The following is a 23,068-nucleotide window of genomic DNA, read 5'->3' as shown; positions in this document are numbered from 1 at the left end:
AAATAATAAACAACATTGAATTTAAAATTTTCGACAACCTTGAAGTGGAAAACAATGAACAATATCAATTTTTAAATTTCCGATGATCTTAAATTCGAAAACAACGAAGAATATCAATTTCAAAATTTTCGACGACCTTGAAGCCGGAAATAATGAACAATACCGAATTTAAAATTTTCAGTAACCTTAAAATCAGAAACACTAAAGAATTTTAAAATTTTCAACGACCTTCAAGTCGAAAATAATGGACAATACCTATTTTAAAATTTACGACGACTTTGAAGTCGTAAATGATGGACAATATCGATTTTAAAATTTTCGACAATTTTGAAGTTGAAAACAATGAACAATATCCATTTTAAAATTTTCGACGGATTTGAAGTCGAAATCAATTGATTTTGTGCTTGAATATGAAGAAAATGATAAATTAATTTTGGATGTCATTAATGAGTTCTTGGATGTTATTGTTTGTAAGAAAGAAGAAGAAGAAGAAAAGAAGAAGAAGAAGAGAAAGAAAGAAAGAAAGAAAATCCATAAAGAAAAAGAATAATTAGAAATGAATAAAGAAAATAAAGAAATATTAAAAATAATTTTTTAATAAAAAAACTTCGTTCTCACTCTTTTTAAAGAGAGTGAAACACACTTTCTTGTCATGTCAGCGTTCAGGGAGGTAATAATTTCACTTTAAAATAGTTTAGAGGGGTCATAGAACTCCCGCAAAGTATAAGTATGTAGTTGAATTTCGACTAAATGTTGGGGGTAATAGATCATTTTTCAATTAAAAATGGTGATAATTTTGATCACTTAAGGTTAAAGTTTTATTTAAATTGTGATTAAGTTAATTGAGATGTAAAATGTAATTTTTTTTAAAAAAAAATAATTTTTTAAAATGTCCTCCAACTTCAAATTTCAAATTTTAGAGTTTCCCTCATTTTCTTATCTTTCAATCTTTCTTTTCTTTTTCTTTCTCCCATCTTCTTCTTATTTTTCTCTCTCTATAAATTTTCCTCTTCTTTCATTTTCTTTTCTTCTTTTTCTTTTTCTTTTTATTTTATTCTTTCTTTTTTAATTTTCATGGATTATTTTAAAAAAAAAATTAAAAAGTTTGAAATTTTTTTTTTTGATTTCTTTTAAAAATAAATAAAAAAAATAATTTAGTAAATTCAGCAATTACAGTAATTGTTGCAACAACTACTATTAGTTATTATATTACAGCAATTATCGAAATTGCTGTAGCAACTATCGAAGTTGTTGCAGCAACTTCGACTGTTGCTGCATCAACTTTAATACTTACTTAATTTCTGAAAAAAAATATAATTGGAGGAGGAGCCCACGAAAAAGTGATATTTATGATAAAAATGGAGGTGATGGTGCTAGTGGTGATGCCGAATAAGAAGATGACATTTGTTGTGGTGTTGATAGTAATGGTGGTAGAGGAGAAAAAAAATAAGCGATAATTATGTAGAGGGAGAAAATAATGGTGAATCTGAAAGAGGTGATAATGGTAGCGATGGTGATAGTGGAGGAAGAGGAGGAGGCGGCGGGCGACAATAAAAAGATGTGGAAGAGGAGTGATGGTGATGGCATAGGATCTTTGTATAAATATAGGGTAGAAATATTTATCTAAATAATAAAACATAAGAATTTTAAAATTAATGCGTTAACACTTATTTTAAAATTATCATCTCTACTCTTTTTCTTATTTTAAAATATTTTTGTAACCTTGATTAATTTGCCCAATGTCTCTGTCTACACATTTCACTTAATTTTTTTATTTCACTTCCCAAAATCAATTTCCAAAGGCAACATTTCTTGAATCAGTCGGCCCCCACTTTTCTACTTTTGGGGTTGAAAAAATAGTGCAAAAATAATGTCATGAGTATGTTTTCATGCTTTTAGGCTGGAAAAAGATTGATTCTTGGTGTCACTAATACCATATCTCAAAATTCATTCATTTTGTTATCTAACTAAGAAGGGAATAGATTGATTCTTGGTCAAGAAGTATACACAAATTTTGAATTAAGTTACCGAAGTTTTGGGCTTTTTTTCTATTGTGTTGTAGAGGTTGTTTTTATTTGAGTTCTTGGAGTTGGGTTTTTCTTGGTTTTTATTGATTGTTGAAAAATGGGTTCATCTGATAAATTGTTTAATAGGCAGAGAAGTCTTCATCAGATCCTTGGAGGATGTTTTGGTAAGTCCAGTTAATGCAAATTCTTGATTATGTCACTGCTTTTTTGATGAAGAATTTAGGTTCATAATTTGGTTTATCTGGAATTGTTCTTACATGTTTATCACAAATGCAAATGAGTTTTTGATATGGATTGATGATTTTTTTATGGATTATTGGTAACCAGTTGAGCTATTAAGATTTCCCTTATGGATATTGGCTTTTTTTTCCTTTTTGGTGTGTGTGTGGTGGCGTTGGGAAGGTGGGAATCGACCCTTATGGATATTAAGATTTTCCATATGGATATTGGTCAACTAACTGTTTGTAATAGAAATTTGTTCCTGTGATGTGAAGGGCTTTCTTGGTCATTTTTTTGGTGTTTGATCCAGTTGTAGTTTGTTTGAAACAGTTGCTGATGTAGTTCTATGGAGGCAAAAAGATGTGACGGTGGGAATTCTTGTAGGAACATTGTTTGCTTGGGTGGTCTTTGAGATATCTGGTTATACACTTCTATCACTAGTCTCAAGTGTTTTCTTTCTGCTGTTCACCATTTTGTTTCTGTGGGCTAAATCAGCTGCAATCCTTAACAGGTAACCAACAATCTTATGCAGATGCTTTTTGTGATTTGGTTTTGTTCAGTTAGTTGTCTGTGGTTTAATGAGAATAGCAAAAGTGAATGGATCTATTGATCTCGCATCGAATCTCTCAGTTGTTATATACAGTTTTGATGATCTATGGTTACTTGGTTTAACGTATGCAATAGCATTGTTATAAGTAATTTTGTTGAAAATATGGGGGTCCCTCAAGCTACGGCAATTTGGGTTAGACTTTCACGCAGCTTTAAAGTATGTCAATCTCTATGAGAGGCGTTCAGTTCCTGCCATATTTGACAGGTTCTTATCCAGAAACACAATATATTCATTTGCTTTTTAGATACTTTTATTACTTGGATAAGGGAAGGAAGCAAGTGATTGGCATACCAAAATGATATTTACATTGTCTGGAAGTTAGAAAAACTTTCATTATCTTGACAACGTCGTTTTTTGATTCTCTCTTCAAAGTGCAAAGATCAAACTAAATCCGTCAATACATATCCTGTAATTACTTAAAATGAGACAAATGATAAAATCTGTAAACGCAAGTATTTAAAACAATAGGTTTTTTCCTGCCATCAGAGCTTTCGGGATTTCTCTCTTTCTCAGATGACCCAAGAAGTGCATAGTGAAAAGTGTCTGGACTCTGGACGTTCTTGTGCTTTTCTTCACTTTTCACCTCTTCCAACAGCATAATAGTTGTTTCAGGGACATTGGTGTCATCTCTTTTACTCCAACAAGACACGGAAGCATACCCAACTCTCAAAGACCACTCGGTAGTTGAAGAGAAAATGATTTACACTCCCAAGTCGTTTCTCATACATGTAGCACACGTTATGATATAATTCCCCAGTCCCCTTTCTAAAATTATCCTGTGTGAAGCACTAAACCCCTTATAAAACATGCTATACATGTGGGAACTCTATTTTCCAACAGTTTCAAGGCCAATGATGTGCGAAGAAATTTATAATTCCTTAGTACTGTATATAGAACGGCTTTCCACAGAAAAATCAGCTGCTAGTTCAATATCTTATAAAATATTATAGATGTTGGTAGTGTTTACTGATCTTTGATGGAAAGAAGCAAATATAATACACATAAAAAACAAAACAGTAGGTGATTTCTTCCCATCCGTTCAAGCCTTGTTGAATGGAGTTACTTGGTACCTGTGCTGGGGAGGTAGCAGGTACCCGTTAAAATAGCCAAGGAGCACAAGATGACCCATGCACCAAGGGTAAAAAGAAAAAAGAAACACACAATAAACAAGGATGGGAATGGGAAAATGTCTTGCAAAGAAAGTCATCAACTTGCCGATTCAATGAGATAATCGTCAAGACCTCAACCATGATCTGGTAGCATAGGGAGGTTTCTAACCATGATGTTTAGTAGATTTTTTCATTGTTAAATTATGTTATCTTGAGACCTTTTAGTGCCATCCAGAACAGTAGTTCATGATATTATTATCAACTTATCTACTAATGAACCTTCTTGAGTTTTTTTTGTTTTTTTTTTGGGTAATTGAACCTTGTCCAAAAATTGCAACAGACCAGCTCCACCCCTGCCGCATTTGTATCTCTCTGAAGAAATGGTAAATCAAGCAGCTTGTTTCATCCGCAGTCACATAAACATGTTACTGTCGGTCTCTGAGAATATTGCCCTTGGGAAGGACACAGATATGTTTGTTAAGGTGTCTGGCGGGCTGCTTCTGATATCTGTACTTGGGAGCTTGACTGATTTCCTCACATTGGGCTACACTAGTAAGTTAATCCCATTATTCTTAGTTCTGGAAATGAAGCGTTCTTGACGAGAGAAACTGACTTTCAGGTTCTTTTTCTTCACAGGTCTTGTGATTGTTCTTACAGTTCCGGCACTCTACGAGAAGTATGAAGACCGAGTTGATACATATGTGTTAATGGCATACAGGAAATTGCGGCAGTTGCATTATAAATTTGATGCAGTGTGTGTTAGCAAGGTTCCAAGGTTTAATTTGGAAGAAAAGAAATTAAGCTAATCCAGTTTTCTCTGTTGTATCAAGTTTTAGGTTGTTTTGGGGTTTGTGGTTTCGATAGCCTTTTTGTTATATATCTTAGTTTCTTTCGCTTGCTCACAGGAAGTGAATGGAGAGCAAGTGCTCCGAGGGGCACCGAGATATGAGAGATTGTAATTTGCACATAATATGTGTTGTGTACATCAATGTATTGAATTGGAACTAAGACAAGTTCTTACGAAGAAGCCTGTGCTTTTTTTTTGTCAAATGGATACGGAAGACTTATTTGGATTGAAGCATGGTAGATCAATTCATTTCTGTAAATCCACTTCTTGCAAAGCAAACTATTGTACGGTCCTAACCAAGTTGTAAGCTGGTAACATGATTTGCCAACTAGATATGTATAATTGAACTAATAAATTATTCCTGATGGACTGCGTACATCTTACCCTCCTCAGACCTCACTTTGTAGGAATACATTTGTAGGAATACATTTGTAGGAATACATTGGGTTTGTTGTTGTGACAATGCCTGGATGCTAAGTAAAACAGTTCAAATATGTAATTGCTGGCCTCGATTTAGAAGCTGCAGAATGTTGAGCAACTCCTCAAAAGAAATGAGATCCATGCTACAGAGATTTTTACTGTATGAACAAGAAGCTGGGTATATCAGGGAAGTCTTAACGTTTCAGCTTTCACAAAAAACGTTGGTAGTTTAAGAAAATAAACTACGCTGTAGGCAACACAAAATAAGCTGTTCTTACAAAAAGACACAAGGAACAATAAGAACATAACTAGTCCTGACTGCTTCCGAAACTATCACGCTTCTCGTGTTGCCAACCATAACCCTGTCCATCATGACTTGTATCGCCGTAGTGTCTGCCCCCTCTCTGGAGTTGTGACATGTGATGAGGTAAAGGTGGGGGCGGTGGGAGGGTCATAGGTTGTGGCATCACTATACCTTTGCTATCTCTGTTGTCCATTGAATTACTAGTCTGTCCACCTTCCCATCCTCTGTTGGCTGAAGGCGGAGGTGGCAGGTTTGAGGACATTACACCTGCATTCCTTCCATAGTCACCTTGGAAAAAGACTGCTCTTCCTTGGGGATCGGCAGGAGGTTGAACTGCAGTGGGCTCAAACTGCCCAACCGGCTGCCCCATATTCCATTGCCGAGGGTAATTCTCTGGAAAATTCATACTTCCTGCAGCACCAGGTGGAAAACCCAGCAAAGACCCTTGTTCTGATCCCATATCAGGAGTTGAGTCTGCCCTAGGCATCTCAAATGAAACAGCACCATAAAATGGTTGGGCTCCATCAGGTGAAAACTGAGGATAACCAAATTGAGGAGCCAAACCTGGATTCGAACTCATAGGCACCGCAAAGCCATGAGGTTGGGGCATGTGCATTGGATATTCAGGAAACGGGGAACTCCCTATAATCCCTTGCTGCTTGTCTGGAAAGTGACCTGGGTCTGGCCGCAATGAACCCTGTGCATCAAAACCTTGCTGAGGTAACCGATTCTGCATGCCAGGCCTTTCAAAGCCTGGAGGGGGGTTACTATCAGACTGTTGCTCTAGTGGATGATTTTGGACTGAACCAGTGAAAGGTGGCTTTTGTTGTATAACAGGCCTAGGAGGTTGTTGGTCTCTAATTTGAGAACTATGAGCTTTGTCTTCACGATCATGTCCCTGGGAACCTGAACTAGGAGAAAATATGGGCCTAGGTGGTGCTTGCACTGTAGATTCAGATGCTGCAGGTTTTCTAGCACTAGCAGATTCTGAAACATTTGCATCTTTTTCTTGATGAAGGAGATCACTGTGGTTCTCATGAATATGAGATTCAAATTCAGTCTGCTTCAGGAAGGACTTGAGACAATGAGGAGCTGCACATACATAGATCCCTTCCAACATTTTAATTGTCTGAATCTTCTGAATGCGTTCATCGCAGCTGAATTTAAAAAGGAAAACTGTAGGTCAGATTCCATAATAGATCAGTGAAACATGTATGGAACAGGTAAAGCCAAACAAACTAGTTTACTCGCAAACAATGAAGTAGCAATAACAGTTGAATAAGAATGCGTAACAATTATCTAAATAATGCTCATCCTGACAATCTCAAACACTCTTGATGAGATTCCAAATTTTCCAGTCAATTAATATCAACCATCTGCCATAACAAGGGCTGATGAAGCTCTTGATAGGATCAATATCTCGCAACTTGGAAGAGAATTTCTAATAAAATGGTATTTCAACAACTAACCCAAGTTGAGGTAGGATTAGACTAAAAAATCACTGAGACAGAAAAAAGGAAAATTCAGGTCTAACAAAAGATAATTGATACTGAAACACGACCTGACAAAATATCAATGTGAAATTCAGGTTTAAGTGGAAGAGTCGAGCTAAAATAGACCTTATAGTACCCCAAATTGCTACCAGCAGCATATCTCCTATAAAACACTTTTATTCTTGCCAGCTTTACATGTGAGATGTCCACAATAATATTGATACATAGTTTATAATTTCATATCCTAAATAAATGATAATATTTACTATTACAAGTGGAGAAACAGGATATATGCTTACAGGTAGCAGAGAGAGTCACTCCTGGAACAATCTAAACAGAAGGCATGATCACATGGGTTCTGCAAAAAGAGATGGTAAAAATCATTTTGACTTGAAATGTAGTTGAGAGAAGTAAACATGAAGGTGAGAACATTTTCCAACAGTTCATAACATTTATAATGCCATCCAAAGTCATACACCAGCTTTCAAAAGCATAACCTACTGTATGACCTTCAGCCATTTCGTAGTAACACGAACAAGTTCTGCCAGAGTTACCACATTACACACAAGATAATAGGAAAAGTATTAACCAGTTAGTTCATGCAACGGGACACATATTCAATAAATGCATTATCTGTTAAACAAAAACAAGTTCTGCAATATATTAAAAAAAGGGCAGCCTGGTGCAATAAAGCTCTCGCTATGCGCAGGGTCCGGGAGGGCCCGACCACAAGGGTCTACCGTACTCAGTCTTACCTTGCATTTCTGCCAGAGGTTGTTTCGAAGGCTTGAATATATGACATACATAATAAAATAATAGGAAATCAATTATTTGTGAAGGGGGATTAATTCAGATAGAGTTGAAGTTCAAAATTCATATTTGGGCGCTACTTCAGATCAGCCGATCATATAAAAGATATTTTTTTGAATGAATCATATAAAAGATATTATGTAAAGGATTTAGTAATTTACAAGCAAAATAGTTTCTCAATCAAGTGACGGCATGAGGGAGGTATCAAATAGTGCTAAATTTAAGAGCCTCATAACAATAACCGAACTTAGTATAGTACCAAAAAAGTGGCCACTTTAGTCCTTTTTTTGGGTTAAAGAAGTTTGACTTCTTTCTTCGATACCCCACTTTTTCTCTTTCACTTTTCCATTTTAACTTTCTCATGGCTTTTTCTGATCTGTTTTATTTGTCCAGTGATGGCTGATAAATTACAATGTCTGATGAGAAATCATTTGAATTTGTTGGTATAGTGAAGATCTATGTTGCGCGGACTCGTTGATGCTGGTGCGGGCGCCGGGTGCGTCTCAGATTTGGTCAAACGAATCCCGAGACATTGACCCAATATCAAGAACAAAGTTTATTGTCAGTGCCCAAAGGGAGAAAGACCGGCGACTGTAATTGTTGCCATCGGGAGAAGGGAGAAAACCCGCGACTGTAATTGTTATTGTCGACGGAAGGGGGAATTCCGGCAACTCTAATTGCCGTCATCGGAGGAAAGGAGAAAGTCGGCGACTGATGTCATCATCGGAAGGGAGAATTCCGGCTACTGTAATTGTTGTCGTTGGAAATTGATTCTTTCATTGGGAAGAAAGAGAGAGGCGTGGTTGGATCTAGTCAGTGAGTTTTATTTTTTAATAATTATGCAACAACATACCCAGTATATTTCCACCAAGTGGGGTCTAGGGAGGGTAAGTGTACGCAGTCCATACCACTACTTCAAATGTGAGATAGAGAGGTTGTTTCAGATAGACCCCCGGCTCAAAATAAAACATTCTACGATAAGGAATAGTAATATTAGGAATAGTAAAAGAACAAGATACAAGATAGGGTATAGTACTAGTAGGAACAGGAAAAGATCAAGATACAATAGAAATTAGCATATCCAATAATACCATAAGCAAGATACTCCAAGAAACACACAAGAGATACAAAAAGTAGCAATAATTTTTTTTTAAAAAAAATATAAAAGTAGTAATTTAGCTTTAGTTTTCAATTGCTATACGATGTTTACTATTTTTATGGACTAGACCTAAAAATAATATATTAACTTAGAATTTTATATTAACATAGTAAAAAATTATATGTTGCCTGTTTGTTTCCCGTTTCCCAAAAATACAAGTATAGTCTACTCCTAATTGAAAAAGTAACCAAAAAAAGTTACCTTAAAAGTAGGGAAACTAAGGGATATTTTTTAGGAGTTAGAATATCTTTATATTTATAATATTAAAAAGTAACTCTATATTTATAATATTTGATTTTTTTAGCCGAATCCCCGCACCCGTATCCATACTCGGATTCGCACCCAAGAATCTTAAAATTTAAATTTTGATGAATCCGATTCTCGGATCCGCACCCGTCTCGGATACCCGTCCATGCAACTTAGGTGAAGATTATGATACATGGTTCATGCTTATTGAACATGACAAGTGTTTCACAAGACATCACAAGTAGCCAGACAATAGATGAAAACAACCTCAGATGGATATGTGATGCACCCAAACAAGTTTCCGCTGGGTACAAGGAATTTGTGTAGGATATGGGGTCGGAAAATACAAGCGTACAACTACAGAGCATTTCAGAAGTTTAACAACTACGGCAGATCTGTAAGAAATGAAGCATGGCTGGGGGAACCATAGATCATCTGTTATCATCCCAGAAGTTGGTATCAGCATAGGCTGGCTAGACATTAACGAGAATTCTTTGATTTTTAGGGGAGTCCTTCAATCCCAGATTCAATCTTCACGATCAGCCTTCTAAATCCTACAGCAAAATAGCAGAGTTTACTAGTGGCTACGGGAGGAAATCCGAAAGGCAAAGTTGGTACTAGTGGCATCAAAATCAGGAACAGAGCAGCAAAGACCAACTCTAATCAAGTGCCTCTTAGTCCATTTCAATGAAGACTTCAAGTCCAAATCAGAGGTAATCCAGAAATGGTTTGTTATGAGGTGGAAGGTTAGCAGGACTCCAGATCACTCCCATAAACCACAATTTGTTCCATTCTGAACATCCTTCGATAAAAGAGACAGTGCGAGTTAAAGCAAGTGATTGGATTTGAAATGGAAGACAATTAACCCTGGAATGGTGGTCGCTGGTGGGGGGGCTGGAACTCATAGAACTAAGGAAAGAGCATAGGTAGATGAAGGTTACGGCATCCCACTCCATGCTTGGACTCTCAACAATTTTCGAACATAGGTGAACTCTGTGAATGTTCCATAGCCATTGATGAAGATACAAAAAGTAGAACTCACTTCTTCTGGGCCAGAATCTCTATTGATAGACGTCTTAATTTCAATCCTAGCAATCTGGAAATAGAATTGGATGACTGGTGTTCAGATGGCATCATTGTCGCCAATGAACATGTGAGACACAAATCGACTGAAAAAGGAAGGGAGAGCAGGTGAAACTGATGGCAACATGTGGAAAGGTGATGCATGATGGTCTTTCTTCTTGAGCCAACCAATGATAAACCATGTGTCATCTAGCACTACTCACATAGCTCCTCATGTGAATGTTTCAAATTTGGAAGGGAAGGGGCCAATCAAACCTTTGGTTATTGATTTGGACCAAAGCTTAGACAAAAGTAATTATAACACAAGCCCAAGAAAAGGAAAAGACCTGCTAAACAGATCCAGATCTGAAAAGCCAAAGGCCCATGTACTGACCCACAATCCCATAATAGGCTTGAGGTTCTATCTCAAGAAACCCGCGAACTTTCAACAATAATATCACTCAAACAAATTATTCCTTCAATTTCAGACTTAGCTCCTTTAAACACCAATGTCAGCTCCTCCTACCCAGATGCTGAGGCAGGTGTCTCAACAGAAGAATCATGATAAACCAACCTTCAATGTTAGTGATGCCTCCTCTCATCAGATATTAAGGCTCTAACCTCTTTTCTCACACACTCAACAAATTTTTTTTTTCTCTACCTTGGTACAAAGAAGGCCAAACTTCTCAACTTGTCCACAATCTGGCTGTTACTGAACTTCAAATTGGACAAACTTGGTGATGGTTAAAGCATACACAGAGTCTTCAATTTAGTTGGTTTTGAGCATGAAATGCTTGACATGGTTAACAAGGACAAATTTGCCATTAAATTCGCAAGGACAACCAAAAGGGGAAACTGACCAGAACAGACTCAAATGTGGTAGAAATTATGATGGGAGACGTGGAGTGAGGTAGAAAAACAAGGGCAGGCACCAAAAAGCATTCTTAGGATGAAACTTAAGATATTAAGCTGGAGCTTGAGGGGGGTGAACGAGTGGATCAAAAGAGAGATTCTTAAATCTTTGATTTGCAATTGGAAAGTTGACATCACACACCATCAAGAAACAAAACCTGAGGTATGGACATCCGGTTTAATACATCACATTTGGGTTAACAGATGAGTTAATTGGGCTAAACTAGAAGAGTGTGCTACCAAAGGAGGAATTATAGTAACAAGGGACAGTAGACAGTGGGACTGTATGGATATATAACAAGGAAACTATGTTATGTCATGTATGCTGGAAAGTTTGAATGAAGATATTTGGGAGTGCTTCATAAGGTCTACGGCCTCGCACAAACAGGGAAACAGCCGAATCTTGGGACGAATTGGCTGCGCTCAGAGGTATCTGGAAAGAAATTGGGTTATGGGAGGGGTTTCTAATGTTTATATGTCAACGTGAAAAATACAATTGTATAAGGAGATCCAGGGCTATGCAAGGCTTCTCAAATATAATGCATGATCTGGGCATCATCAACCTGCCACTTTGGAGGGCTATCTACACTTGGTCCAAGGGAGAAGATTTTACCCAGGCTTCTTACATAGACAAATTTCTGATCTCACCAGATGAAATGAACATTTCAAAGTTGTTAATCAACTTGTTTTTTCTAGAGTCGTCTCTGATCATAAACCCATAAACCTGGGAAGTAGTGAGTTTGATCATAATCCTCCTTACTTACAACTAGGGGTGTTCACGGTTTGGTTAAAAACCAAACCGAACCGCGAACTAAACCAATTAAAAAAACCGACATTTGGTTAGGTTTGGTTTGGTTTTAAATTTTTAAAACCGATACTTATGTGGTTTGGTTTTGGTTTTACTCTAAAATAACCGACAAAATAACCAAAACGAACCGATAAAAATTATATTTATATATGTATACACATACATATGCATATATAAATTATTTATATATTATTCATAAATAAAATATAAATATTTTTTATATTTTAAATTTTAATCATGAATTTAACTTTAGTCATAGCTAAGTTGCTCGGACTCTCCAAAAACGTTGCCGCACCCGTGTCGGATCTTTCAAAAATGCACTACTTTTGAAGGATCCGACACACACCTGATGACAATTTTGAAGAGTCCGAGCAACATAGAGTCATAGCACTTTTAGTATATGTCTCCATCTAGTTGATGGTATGTTATGAGATTCTATATGATTTTTGCACTTTGAATGGCAAATGATACTAATTGTGAAAATTATATTAATTGTGAAAATTATCTTGTTGTCTATGGGATTTTAAAGGTGAGTTTTATTAGACTATAGTTAATCACTTGTTTTGAACTTTCTCTTTGGTCCCTATTGAGCAAAAAAATTATGTGTTTACCTTTTTGGGGGGCTTATCATATCATTCTCTTATATTTAGTTTCTAAATACTTTTGTAGGAGCGTTTGTATGGTGTTGTTCATGGCTTTGACTAAGTATAACACTAAATTGACATCTTAGTTTCAAGGTTGAGAAACAACACTCGGTTGACATCTCATATGTTGGATTGAATTTTTTTAAGAAAAATTTCAACTTTTATCATTAACTAAAATTATAAACCGAAAAACCGAACCAAACCGAACGGAACTAAACCGATAAGAACCAAACCGACGGTTATTTTTTTGTGTTGGTTTGATTTGATTTTAGAAATTTAAAAACCGACTAAGTTGGTTTGGTTATGGTTTTGACCAATAACCGACCCAAACCGACCTATGAACACCCCTACTTACAACAATGACATACCCAGTGTAATACCACAAGTGGGGCATAATCCCTCTACTTCAAGTTTGAAAACATGTGGCTACAAATTAAGGTTTTTAGACATGGTTAAAGGGTGGTGGCAGACTACAATATCACTGGCAATCCACAGTTCAGATTTTTTTAGGACTAGCAATCCAGGCTTTATCTTAATCCAGAGACTAGAAGTTAAGACTCCTTAAGAAAATTTAACAAGCTGAAACAGGGATAAGTTTGGTATGGTAACACAGAGAGGCAAAGCCTTAGATGAACTTTCAACCTAGAACAAATTGCTAAAAGAGAACCCAATCCCAAGATTTAAAAAAAATAAGGCGGCGACATTAAAGCTGGAAACATCAGCAGCAGCTGGCCAAGATTGAAGTAGTCTCATGGAGACAGAATACAAAATGTCTATGGCTTAAGGACTGCAATTGGAACACCAAATACTTCCAATGAACTGCAAAGTCTCATAGTAGGAGCAATTGCATTGACAAACTGATGATAAGGGATGAAATTACAGAGGATAAAGACAAGATAAAATGGGGGAAGTGCATTTGAGAAAGAGGTCCCAACAAACATTACCTCATGTACCTCTGACAAGGCCCCAGGACTAAATGGATACACCCTGGTTTTCCTCCCAAAGGCAAAGGTGATCAGCAAAGGAAGTAACGAGGGCATTAAACCACTTCCATCAAAACTACAGGGTGGTTAGGTTCAGTTATACTACCTTCATTGCACTTAAAGGGAAAGATACAATTGAACTCAGACACTAAAGACCTATTAGTGTGATTGGTAGTTTATATAAGATAGCTGCAAAGCTCCTAACAGAGATACCGAAAAAGGTCATTGACCTACTAGTCTTAGGATACCAAAGTGCTCTCATTCAAGTCATACTATCATTGATGCAGCACTGATTGCAAATGACGTGCTTGAGTAGAACAAAAAAATTCTATGCAAACTTGTTGTTTGAAAGGGCTTTTGATCAAGCTAACTGATCCTACTGGTTGAGTGTGCAAAATTAAATGGGCTTTGGAGAAAGATGGGTTATATGGATGAGATTTTGCTCACCGCAGTCAAATACTAAATGATTGTGAATGGGAAACATACGGGATTCTTCTCACCACAAAAGGGCACAGGGAAGGGTTATCAATTTTTCTCTTCATTTTGGCTTAGGAGCGGCACAGCATATTTTTACGGAATAAGCCAGAGAACATCAGCAATCAAAGGATTTGAAGTTGGATTCAACTTCACTGTGGAGGTGTCATATAACTTTATGCTGATGATGCTCTCATCTTTGTGGTGATGAGAGATCACATATTTTATATTTCAACCTCACCCTGTCTCTATTAAAGCTCTCTCTGAATTACAGATTAATATGCTCAAATGCACATGATGTCATGTCACTGATGTTCCCAAATTGGTGGAACTGGTAGGAAATATTTGTTGCAGCGCTGGTCATTTACCAACAACTTACACGGGGATGCCGTTAGGGACCAAACTCAAATATGTAGAGACATAAAATGGAGTCATTGACAAGGTTGAGAAAAAAATGGCTACTTGACAACTGCAATACTTACCAATGGGAGGAAGACTCACTGAGATCAACTGTGAATTAGATAGTATCCGTACACATCTGATGTCACTCGTTCCAAAACCAAAAATGGTGGTGCAACAATTAGACAAAATCAAGAGACCATTCTTTTGGGAAGGCAACAGTAAGGGGCACAAATTCAACGTAATAAATACGTAACTTCCACGATGCCAAAACAGGTAGGAGGCTTGGGAATCAAAGATCTTACAACTCACAACAAATGCGTATTAATGAAGTGGCTATGGAGATACGAACAAAGTGACGATGCTCTTCAGAAGCAAGTGGTCAGAGAAAAACATGGCTCACAAAAAAAGTGGTGTACTAAATTATCTAGGCCCCTCGTGGTTTTGGATTATGGAAGTACATCAAGAAATTATGGGGAGATTTCTCTTAGAATATCACATACAAGGTGGGTTTGGGAAAATCATATCAAAATTTGTAAAGAGCCATGGCTCCATAGATCACATCTGATGCTAGATTTTCCAAATTTACTTCAAACTACCCCAAATGTTGATTCCTTCATTGCACAGATGAAATCTAGAATCGGATCTACAGTTTAGAAGGAACTTTCAAGACTGGGAACTAAATAAACTCTTGATTTTGTCACAAAGACTGCAGTCCTTCACTTTCCGTAACCACACAAAAGATGGTATAAGTTGGGGCAACACAAAAAAAGGGGTATTCACAGTGAAGGCAGGCAACATATATTCACTAACTCAGATTGGGAATGCTGGGCAATGGCCCCGGAGACAAGGTTTGTAAGGGTAAATATAAAACTAGTACTAAACTAAAATGCTCCTGTTATGGATGTGTGGAAGTCGATTAATTAAGTATTTAATAATTATTTTAAGTATCTTTATTTATTATTCTAGAATAGGATTTTACGTTTCCTACTTTCATGAGGATTAGACTCTCTAGAATAGGGTTTTATGTTTCCTACTTTCATAAGGATTAGACTATTGTTGTAATATGAATCCTATTAGAAGGGGATTTTGAACAACAAACCGATAAGTCGTATTTTAGCAAAAAGCAAGAGACTGGAGTTCTCTCTTCCATTGAACTCTAAGGTTTCAGCCTCCCTTTAACGTGCTGAATTTATATATCGCCTCGTGAATCGACCCTTCCCCAAAGATCCTAACAGCTCCCCTGGGCAGCAAGCCTGCCAAAGGATAACGTTAGCAGGAGGAATATACAGATGGTGATACATGTTACATGACCCATCAATCTGGAGATCAACAAACACCTCTTCGTACACTGCCTGTAGTTGCAGAAATTTGGAACATTTTCCTCTATTTTGGGACTTTATCGGGTTATGTGACATACAATAGGATGCCTATGTGAGCCGGAGCTTTTGAAAAGTTGATGAAAAAAAAAAAGGCAATCTGGTCAATGATATAAACCAGTATATTTTGGTGTATATGGACAAAAAGGAATCGACGATGTTTTGATGGTGTATCACTTCCATGCACTCTGAAAAAGCTAGGTGTATTTTAAACTTATTCAGTTGGAACAATTCTATGCTGGTTGGCTCCCAAGAGCGCCTCTTAGATTTTTCAAGCTCCCTATCCTTTTAGTCTAATCTCTGTGTATGGAGCAGTCTTAATTTCCTAGTTATATATACTTTTGATTTCTGCATCCACCGGATGTCATCAATAAAAAAAAATTAACACGAAACAGAAATACCCTTAATGAAATTTTCTTACTTCATCTATCACAACAACAATATACCCAGTGTAGTCTAGTCTGGGGAAGGTAGATTATACGCAAACCTTACCCCTACCTTAGAGGTAGAGAGGTTGTTTCCGATCGACCCTCGGCTCAAGAAAAAATAATCCAAAGCAGTCTTGAACAAGAAGTAATGGAAGTACAAGAAAAAACAGATAATAACAAAACAAAACTCACAGGAGATTTAATACAATTGACAGGTTGATGGTAAGTGGGGAGAAGATACATGAGCCAAGAGACATCAAAGAGGCCATGATAGATTTCTACTCCATTTTATACTCGAAGCCTGAACCTTGGAGACCAGATTTTCATTTGGGAGACTGTCCAACGATAAATATGGAAGAAAATGAATGAGACTGTTCACAGAAACAGAGGTACTACAGATCTTAAAGCACTGCGATGGAGATAAAGCACCTGGTGCTGATGGTTTTACAATGTGTTTCTTTAAGTCTTGTTGGGATACACTGAAAGAAGATTTGATGCAAACCATTCAGAACTTCCACCAAAGATTTGATGCAAACCATTCAGAACTTCCACCAAAGGAGTGTATTTGATAAATCCTTTAATGTCAGTTTCATAGCTTTCATCCCAAAGAAGCTTGGAGCGGTGGAGTTAAACGACTTCAGACCAATCAGTTTTAGGTGGGGTCTACAAAATCATCTCTAAGCTGTTAACTGAAAGGCTAAAGAAAGTGATAGGAAAGCTGTGGATGAGCATCAGATGGCTTTTTTGAAAGGTAGGAAAATAATGGACACAACACTATTGGCCAACGAGCTGGTAGACTCCCGGTTGAAACAGAAGAAACCAGGAATTTTGTGCAAGCAAGATATTGAGAAAGCCTATGAGCATGTCAATTGGAATTTCCTTCTTAAAATTCTATAAGACATGGGCTTTGGTGGTACATGGATCTGCTGGATCAGGTTTTGCATTTCAAATGTGAAATTTTCCCTCAATATTAATGATAAGACTGAAGGTTTTTTCCAATCATATAGAGGTCTTAGGCAAGGAGATCCTATGTCTCTCTTTTTGTTCCTAATTGCTATGGAAGGTCTCAATCATATGTTCAAGAAAGCAAAAGCAAAAGCAAATGTCTGGATAAAAGGTTTTAGTCCCCGAACTGGAAGGGGAGAAAATCTAGAAATTGCACATCTTTTTTTATGTGGATGATGCTCTTGTTTTCTGCGAGGTAGAGGTGCTACAGATCAGACATTTAAGGGCAATCCTAACAACTTTTTAAGGAATCTCAGGACTCCACATCAACTAGTTGAAAAGTCAGCTTTTTCATATCAACCAGCCCGATAACTTACACTGTCTGGCTGAGAATTTGGGATGTTAGGTTGGTTCTTTACCAACAAAGTATCTACGAATGCCATTAGGTGGAAAAACACAAAGAGCTGGAGGTGTGGAATGAGGTGGCAGAGAAATGTGAAAAGAAATTGTCAAAGTGGAAGAGTCGGTGCTTATCCCTGGGTGGTAGGTTGACCTTAGCCAAACCAGTGCTTGATGGTCTCCCAACCTACATGATGAGCCTATTCCCTATTCCCTATTCCCTATTCCCAAAAGCATTGAAAAGAAGATCAATAGACTGAGAAGATCCTTCATTTGGCAAAGAAATAAGGAAAAAAAAGGCTACAATTTGGTGAAATGGGATACCCTTACTCTTAGCAGAAATCAGGGAGGCCTTGGTTTGAAGAACCTTGGCAATCAAAATAGTAGCCTTCTACAGAAATGGTTATGGAGATTTAGCATAGAGGATGGGGCGTTGTGGAGAAGATATATAGCAGGAAAATATGGTCTTCTTAACCAGTGGACAACTGAGGAGGTTGTTGGTACTTTTGGGTGTAGTATGTGGAAGACAGTAAGAAGGCTCTGGCCACAATTCAACAACAATATCTCTATCAGGGTGAGCAATGGATTGAAAACTGATTTCTCGAATGATAATTGGTTAGGGGAAGATAGCTTGAGAAATGTTTTCCCACATTTTTTTTTCTTGATAACCGTGGTGTCCGGCCCAACTTGCGCGCACCTCGACTAATTCCACAAGATACCTGCCAGCTTCCACCAGCAATTGATATCAGGTAACTATGTCCACCAAGGCTAGAATAGATGGGAAGAAATCACCTAATGTTTGTCTCTATTGGGAATTGAACCTGAGACCTCATGGTGCTCAACCCAACTTCATTGAACCACTAGGTCGCACCTTTGGGTGCACTTTGAGCTTGCAAAGTAGTTCTACTGTCTCACAGTTATTGAGTCTACAAGGATGGAATCTAATGTCCAGGAGAGCACTTAATGATTGGGAAATCGGAGAAGTAGCAAACCTAATAAAACCCCTGAATGCATTCCAGGATATGTCTATGAGGTCGGATATGCTAAACTGGAAACTCCACATTGAAGGCATGTTCACAGTAAAGTCTTGCTAATGGGAACTAAACTTTAATCACACAGTGACTGACACATGGCCCTGGAAAACAATTTGGAAGACCAAAAGTCCTCCAAAGTTTCATGCTTCATTTGACTAGAGTGTTGGAAAGCTTGCCTCACCCATGAGGCACTACAAAAAAGAGGATGGGAAATATGTGCTAGATGCTTCATGTGTGAGCAGGAAGTAGAAGAGAACAATCATCTATTCCTACATTGTAGCGCAGCCACAAGTTTGTGGAACATGTTTTTATGCGTTCTTGGAATTAACTGGGTGATGCCTAAGGCATCTTTGGAACTTCTAGAAAGCTGCACAGGAATAGGAAACAGAGGGAGAACAGCAGATTGGTGGAAGACTATACCAGTATGTGTTTGGTGGACCTTGTGGAGAGAAAGAAATGATAGGTGCTTTGAAGGGCAAGGAATCAGCATTCAAAGGATCAAGATAAAATGTATTAGCTTTTTATTTTTCGGTGCAAACAAGATTTGGCAGGGGAGACAGTGGAATTAGTTGATTTCATAGGAAACTTGTAGAAGTACCCTTATGGGGTGTGTCCACCACTCTGTGGGGTGTTAGTTTCCAATTCATCATTTTTTGGATGATGAATATTTTGTGTAAATTCAAAGTTACCTTAACTCAAAAAAAAAGTAACAACATTGGATAGTACCAGAAAAACACTACAACAAAACAACACGACAATCACGGTACAAGGAACAACATCGAATAGTAATAGAAATTAAAGGATAAGAAACTATAAGAGCAACACTACAACTACTCCTATGAACGGACAATAAGACAACGACCTGCTTCCTATTAACCTTCTACTCTAATCCGTAGCAACAACCAACAAGTAGCCTAGTCCCGGGATGTCTTTGGTACGACGGAAAACATCTTTTCAAAAAATGTTTTCTTATTTCCCATGTTTGGCTGGAAAAAGTTTCTGAAAAACATTTTCTATAGGAAAACAAGTTTCTTCGAAATGAGAAAAATAACTTCTTTAACTCAAGTAGGGAAAACAAGTTCTATAAGTGACATTCTATGTTTGTTGTATCCTCCCACCCAACGCTCCCAACCCATACCCCTTAACCATCCTACCCTCTCCACCCTCGAGATTACGGATGTGCAGATTGAGTTATTGATTAATGCTTCGGGTTATGGTTCAAAAGTTTCATTACCGATTTATCATCCCAAATTATTGAGTTATTGGTTTGGTTCTCGAGTTGACCAATTTTTTAACGGGTGAACCGATAGCCCGATAGTAATTTTTTAAATTATGATTTTACCTTCAATATGTAAAGTATCCTAGCAAGAAGATGAATCGAGTGTCGATAAAAAGTAAGGGGAATATCATTCAAATCTAAATTAAATTTGGTTGCTTTAGTTGGGCTAGTTCTATCTGCTCTTTTTCTTTGTACCCAATTTTTTCTAGCTAAACATGCTTATGACTTATGAAATTTTGTGTGTGAGATCTTAATGATAACCCGATAATCGAACCGATAATGCTCAATAACCGATTAATAGATATCTTAACAGTTCTTTAATGATTTAGCATGTCTACAAACCGATAACCAATAAGTAGAATCAATAATTTTCAAAACCAAACGGAACCGTCCAATACACAACCCTACTCGAGACCCTTCAGCTCACCCCCTCCCATCTCTATAGTTTTTACTAGAGTACACATAAATGCTCTTGAAATAACATCTTTTCGCTTACCTACCAAACACTAAAAAATAAGGAAGAAACCACCTTTTTTCCAAAAAAAAATTATCCATGAAAAATATTTCCTTCATACTAAATACACATTTGATTTCTTATTTGTTGGTGGAAAAAATCATTATTGAGTATTGACTAGTAACAATAGGATATAGGAATATAACAACACTATACCCAACCTTACCTCTACCTACTGCTCTGTTTCCTGAATTATCTCGTCTCGAGTACAACAATTAAAAGTAGGTATAGAAAATAAAACGACAGTAAGGAAAACATAACAACTATTTAAAGTAACAATAGAGCAACAATAGCGCAAGTCGGTGCACTAAATCTCCCACTATGCACGGGTCTGGCGAAAGACCGGACCACAAGGATCTATTATACAGAGTCATATTGCATTTCTGCAAAAGGACATTTTCACAGCTTAAACTCATGATCTCCTAGTCACATGACAACAACTTTACTAGTTACTCCAAGGTTCCCCGTCTAAAAGAACACTAACAACAATAAAATATTGCAACAATCAGAACACACTAATTACAGCTACTTACCAGACGTCCATAAATAGCAATTGGAAAGTCACACCTAACAAAACAATGTACTCGGTCACCAACTGGCACCGAGACGAAACCACAAGGGTCTACTGTACACCAAAGCTCCCACTATGCATGAGTCACGAGTCAGGAGAAGGGCCGGACCTCAGGAGTCTATTGTACACAATAGTACCTTGCAGCATTTATGCAAGAGGCAGTTTCCACGGCTCAACCCATAACCTCTTTCTCACATGGCAGCAACTTTACCAATTACTCCAAAGCTCTCCTTCTAAATGAACATTAACAACAACAAAATACTGTAACTATCAAAACACAAAAAATACGTCTACTCACCAGACGTCCATAAATAGCAATTGGAAAGTCACACCGAACACAAAAATGTACTCGGTCCCCAAGCTGCCTCCTCGACCTACGGCCAACAGTTTTAACCAGAGATGCAGCAGCAGCAGCAGCATTTACTGTACCAAGGCTTTTGGCTACAGGAAGATCAGCCAAAACAAGATGATCAGGACAAGCAACTGTAACATTATCAGGTGGCAAAGACTTAGCACCTCCACCGCTCTCACTCGCTGGTTTGCTTAGCCGGATCTGAAGCATCTTTGCCCAAAAATGGAATTCAAGGGCCGCTTGCTCTAGGGTTAAAAGGTGGGCATCCAAATAGTTAAACGCCCCAAATTATCTCTCCCCCCCATCTCAATAAAGAGGGAAGTGACTCCTATCTATTTAACTAGATTGTGTGTTTCATCAAGTGAAATATATAAAAGAATAAATAATTAAAAAATAACAATTGAGTTTAAATAAATATAATATTTTTCCTTAAAAGAATATACAAAATGAGTACACGTGTTACTTGAATATTAGTAATAGCATTTTATGAGTTTTACATTTATTGACGTTTTCCTTTCTTTAATCATGTTGTACTATGCGTGGGACGAGCATATGGTTGTTAAGTTCTTGTTCAGCAAATAGGATCAAATTAGAGAGAAACATGAGAAATTATTAAAATCATAATTCATTGTTAATGTTGATTATGCATAATTCATATATAAACTTTAAAATTATTAACTAAAAGAAATAAAGAAAAATAGAAGAATAATAATAAGGATTGTAAGAAGACGAGTTAAATCAAAATAAGAGGAAAACGTAGAAGAAAACCTACCATAGCGTATATGAAGAAATAATTTTACCTTTTTGGTAATTTAATTTCTCCTTTAACTTGGTTATATGCTTTTATAATTTTAAAAAGATTTATTCACATAAGCTAGAACATATATACAACCGTAGACCGAAAAAAGGTTAGCAAGCTACTTATTAACTAAAAGACATCAATATTAATTTAGGAAAGAAAACCCTATAAATATTTTCCTTTTTTCTATTCTCATAGATTTTGGGACTCCTTTTTCACATACACAAAAAAAAAAAAAAAAATATTTTTCTTTTTTCTACAACAACAACAACAACATACCCAATGTATTTCCATCTAGTGGAGTTTGGGGAGGGTAGAGTGTACGCAGTCCATACCACTACCGCAGGTGAAGTAGAGAGTCTGTTTTCGATAGACCTCCGACTTAGAATTAATAACAATATAACAAACATAATACATAAATGCAATATAAACTTGTACAGTATGCGAAATATACTAACAACACTAGCCACAAGATAATACTAAAACTATACATCTGAAACAATAGACAACACTCAACACCTACTACCAAGAAACTTCAGACACATATACAGAACACCCGACACCCTTCCACTCCCTATCCCTTAACCCTAATCTGCATCCTCTACCCCTTCCTATTAAGGGTCATGTCCTCCATAAGCTATAACTGTTTCATATCATGTCTAATCACCTCCCTCCAATATTTCTTCGATCTACCTCTCCCCCGCCTAAAATCATCTATAGCCAGTGTCTCACACTTCCGCACTGGCGCATCAGCACCTCTCCTCATCACGTGCCCATACCAACGTAACCTCACTTCTCGCATCTTGTCCTCCACCGAAGCCACTTCCACCTTTTTCAGAATA

At 37.2% G+C, this 23,068-nt stretch overlaps 2 protein-coding genes across 4 annotated transcripts; one reads left to right on the top strand and one right to left on the bottom strand.

Annotated features, from left to right (window-relative positions):
- Positions 1-1,632: 1,632 nt before the first annotated feature.
- Positions 1,633-5,043, top strand: LOC107842796 (reticulon-like protein B12). Of its 3 annotated transcripts, none has more exons than XM_016686821.2 (4): positions 1,633-2,191; positions 2,577-2,757; positions 4,306-4,517; positions 4,602-5,043. In XM_016686821.2, the coding sequence occupies exons 1-4, from the start codon at positions 2,125-2,127 to the stop codon at positions 4,769-4,771; spliced, it is 630 nt and encodes a 209-aa protein (XP_016542307.1). In that variant the 5' UTR covers positions 1,633-2,124; the 3' UTR covers positions 4,772-5,043. The 3 variants fall into 3 exon arrangements, with proteins under 3 accessions (XP_016542307.1, XP_047252738.1, XP_016542308.1); XM_047396782.1 differs by having other exon boundaries at positions 1,740-2,191; positions 2,563-2,757; XM_016686822.2 differs by having other exon boundaries at positions 1,756-2,191; positions 2,631-2,757.
- A 370-nt stretch (positions 5,044-5,413) lies between these two features.
- Positions 5,414-21,878, bottom strand: LOC107842795 (E3 ubiquitin-protein ligase HAKAI homolog). Its single transcript, XM_016686820.2, has 3 exons — positions 21,374-21,878; positions 7,329-7,387; positions 5,414-6,693 (listed from the first exon to the last, which is right to left on the bottom strand). The coding sequence occupies exons 1-3, from the start codon at positions 21,635-21,637 to the stop codon at positions 5,541-5,543; spliced, it is 1,476 nt and encodes a 491-aa protein (XP_016542306.1). The 5' UTR covers positions 21,638-21,878; the 3' UTR covers positions 5,414-5,540.
- Between the last annotated feature and the right edge of the window lie 1,190 nt (positions 21,879-23,068).

Source organism: Capsicum annuum, chromosome 9, assembly GCF_002878395.1.
Source record: "Capsicum annuum cultivar UCD-10X-F1 chromosome 9, UCD10Xv1.1, whole genome shotgun sequence".
NCBI lineage: Eukaryota > Viridiplantae > Streptophyta > Magnoliopsida > Solanales > Solanaceae > Capsicum > Capsicum annuum.
The sequence above is the reverse complement of the archived record's forward strand: the minus strand, read 5'-3'. Positions and strand labels throughout refer to the sequence as shown.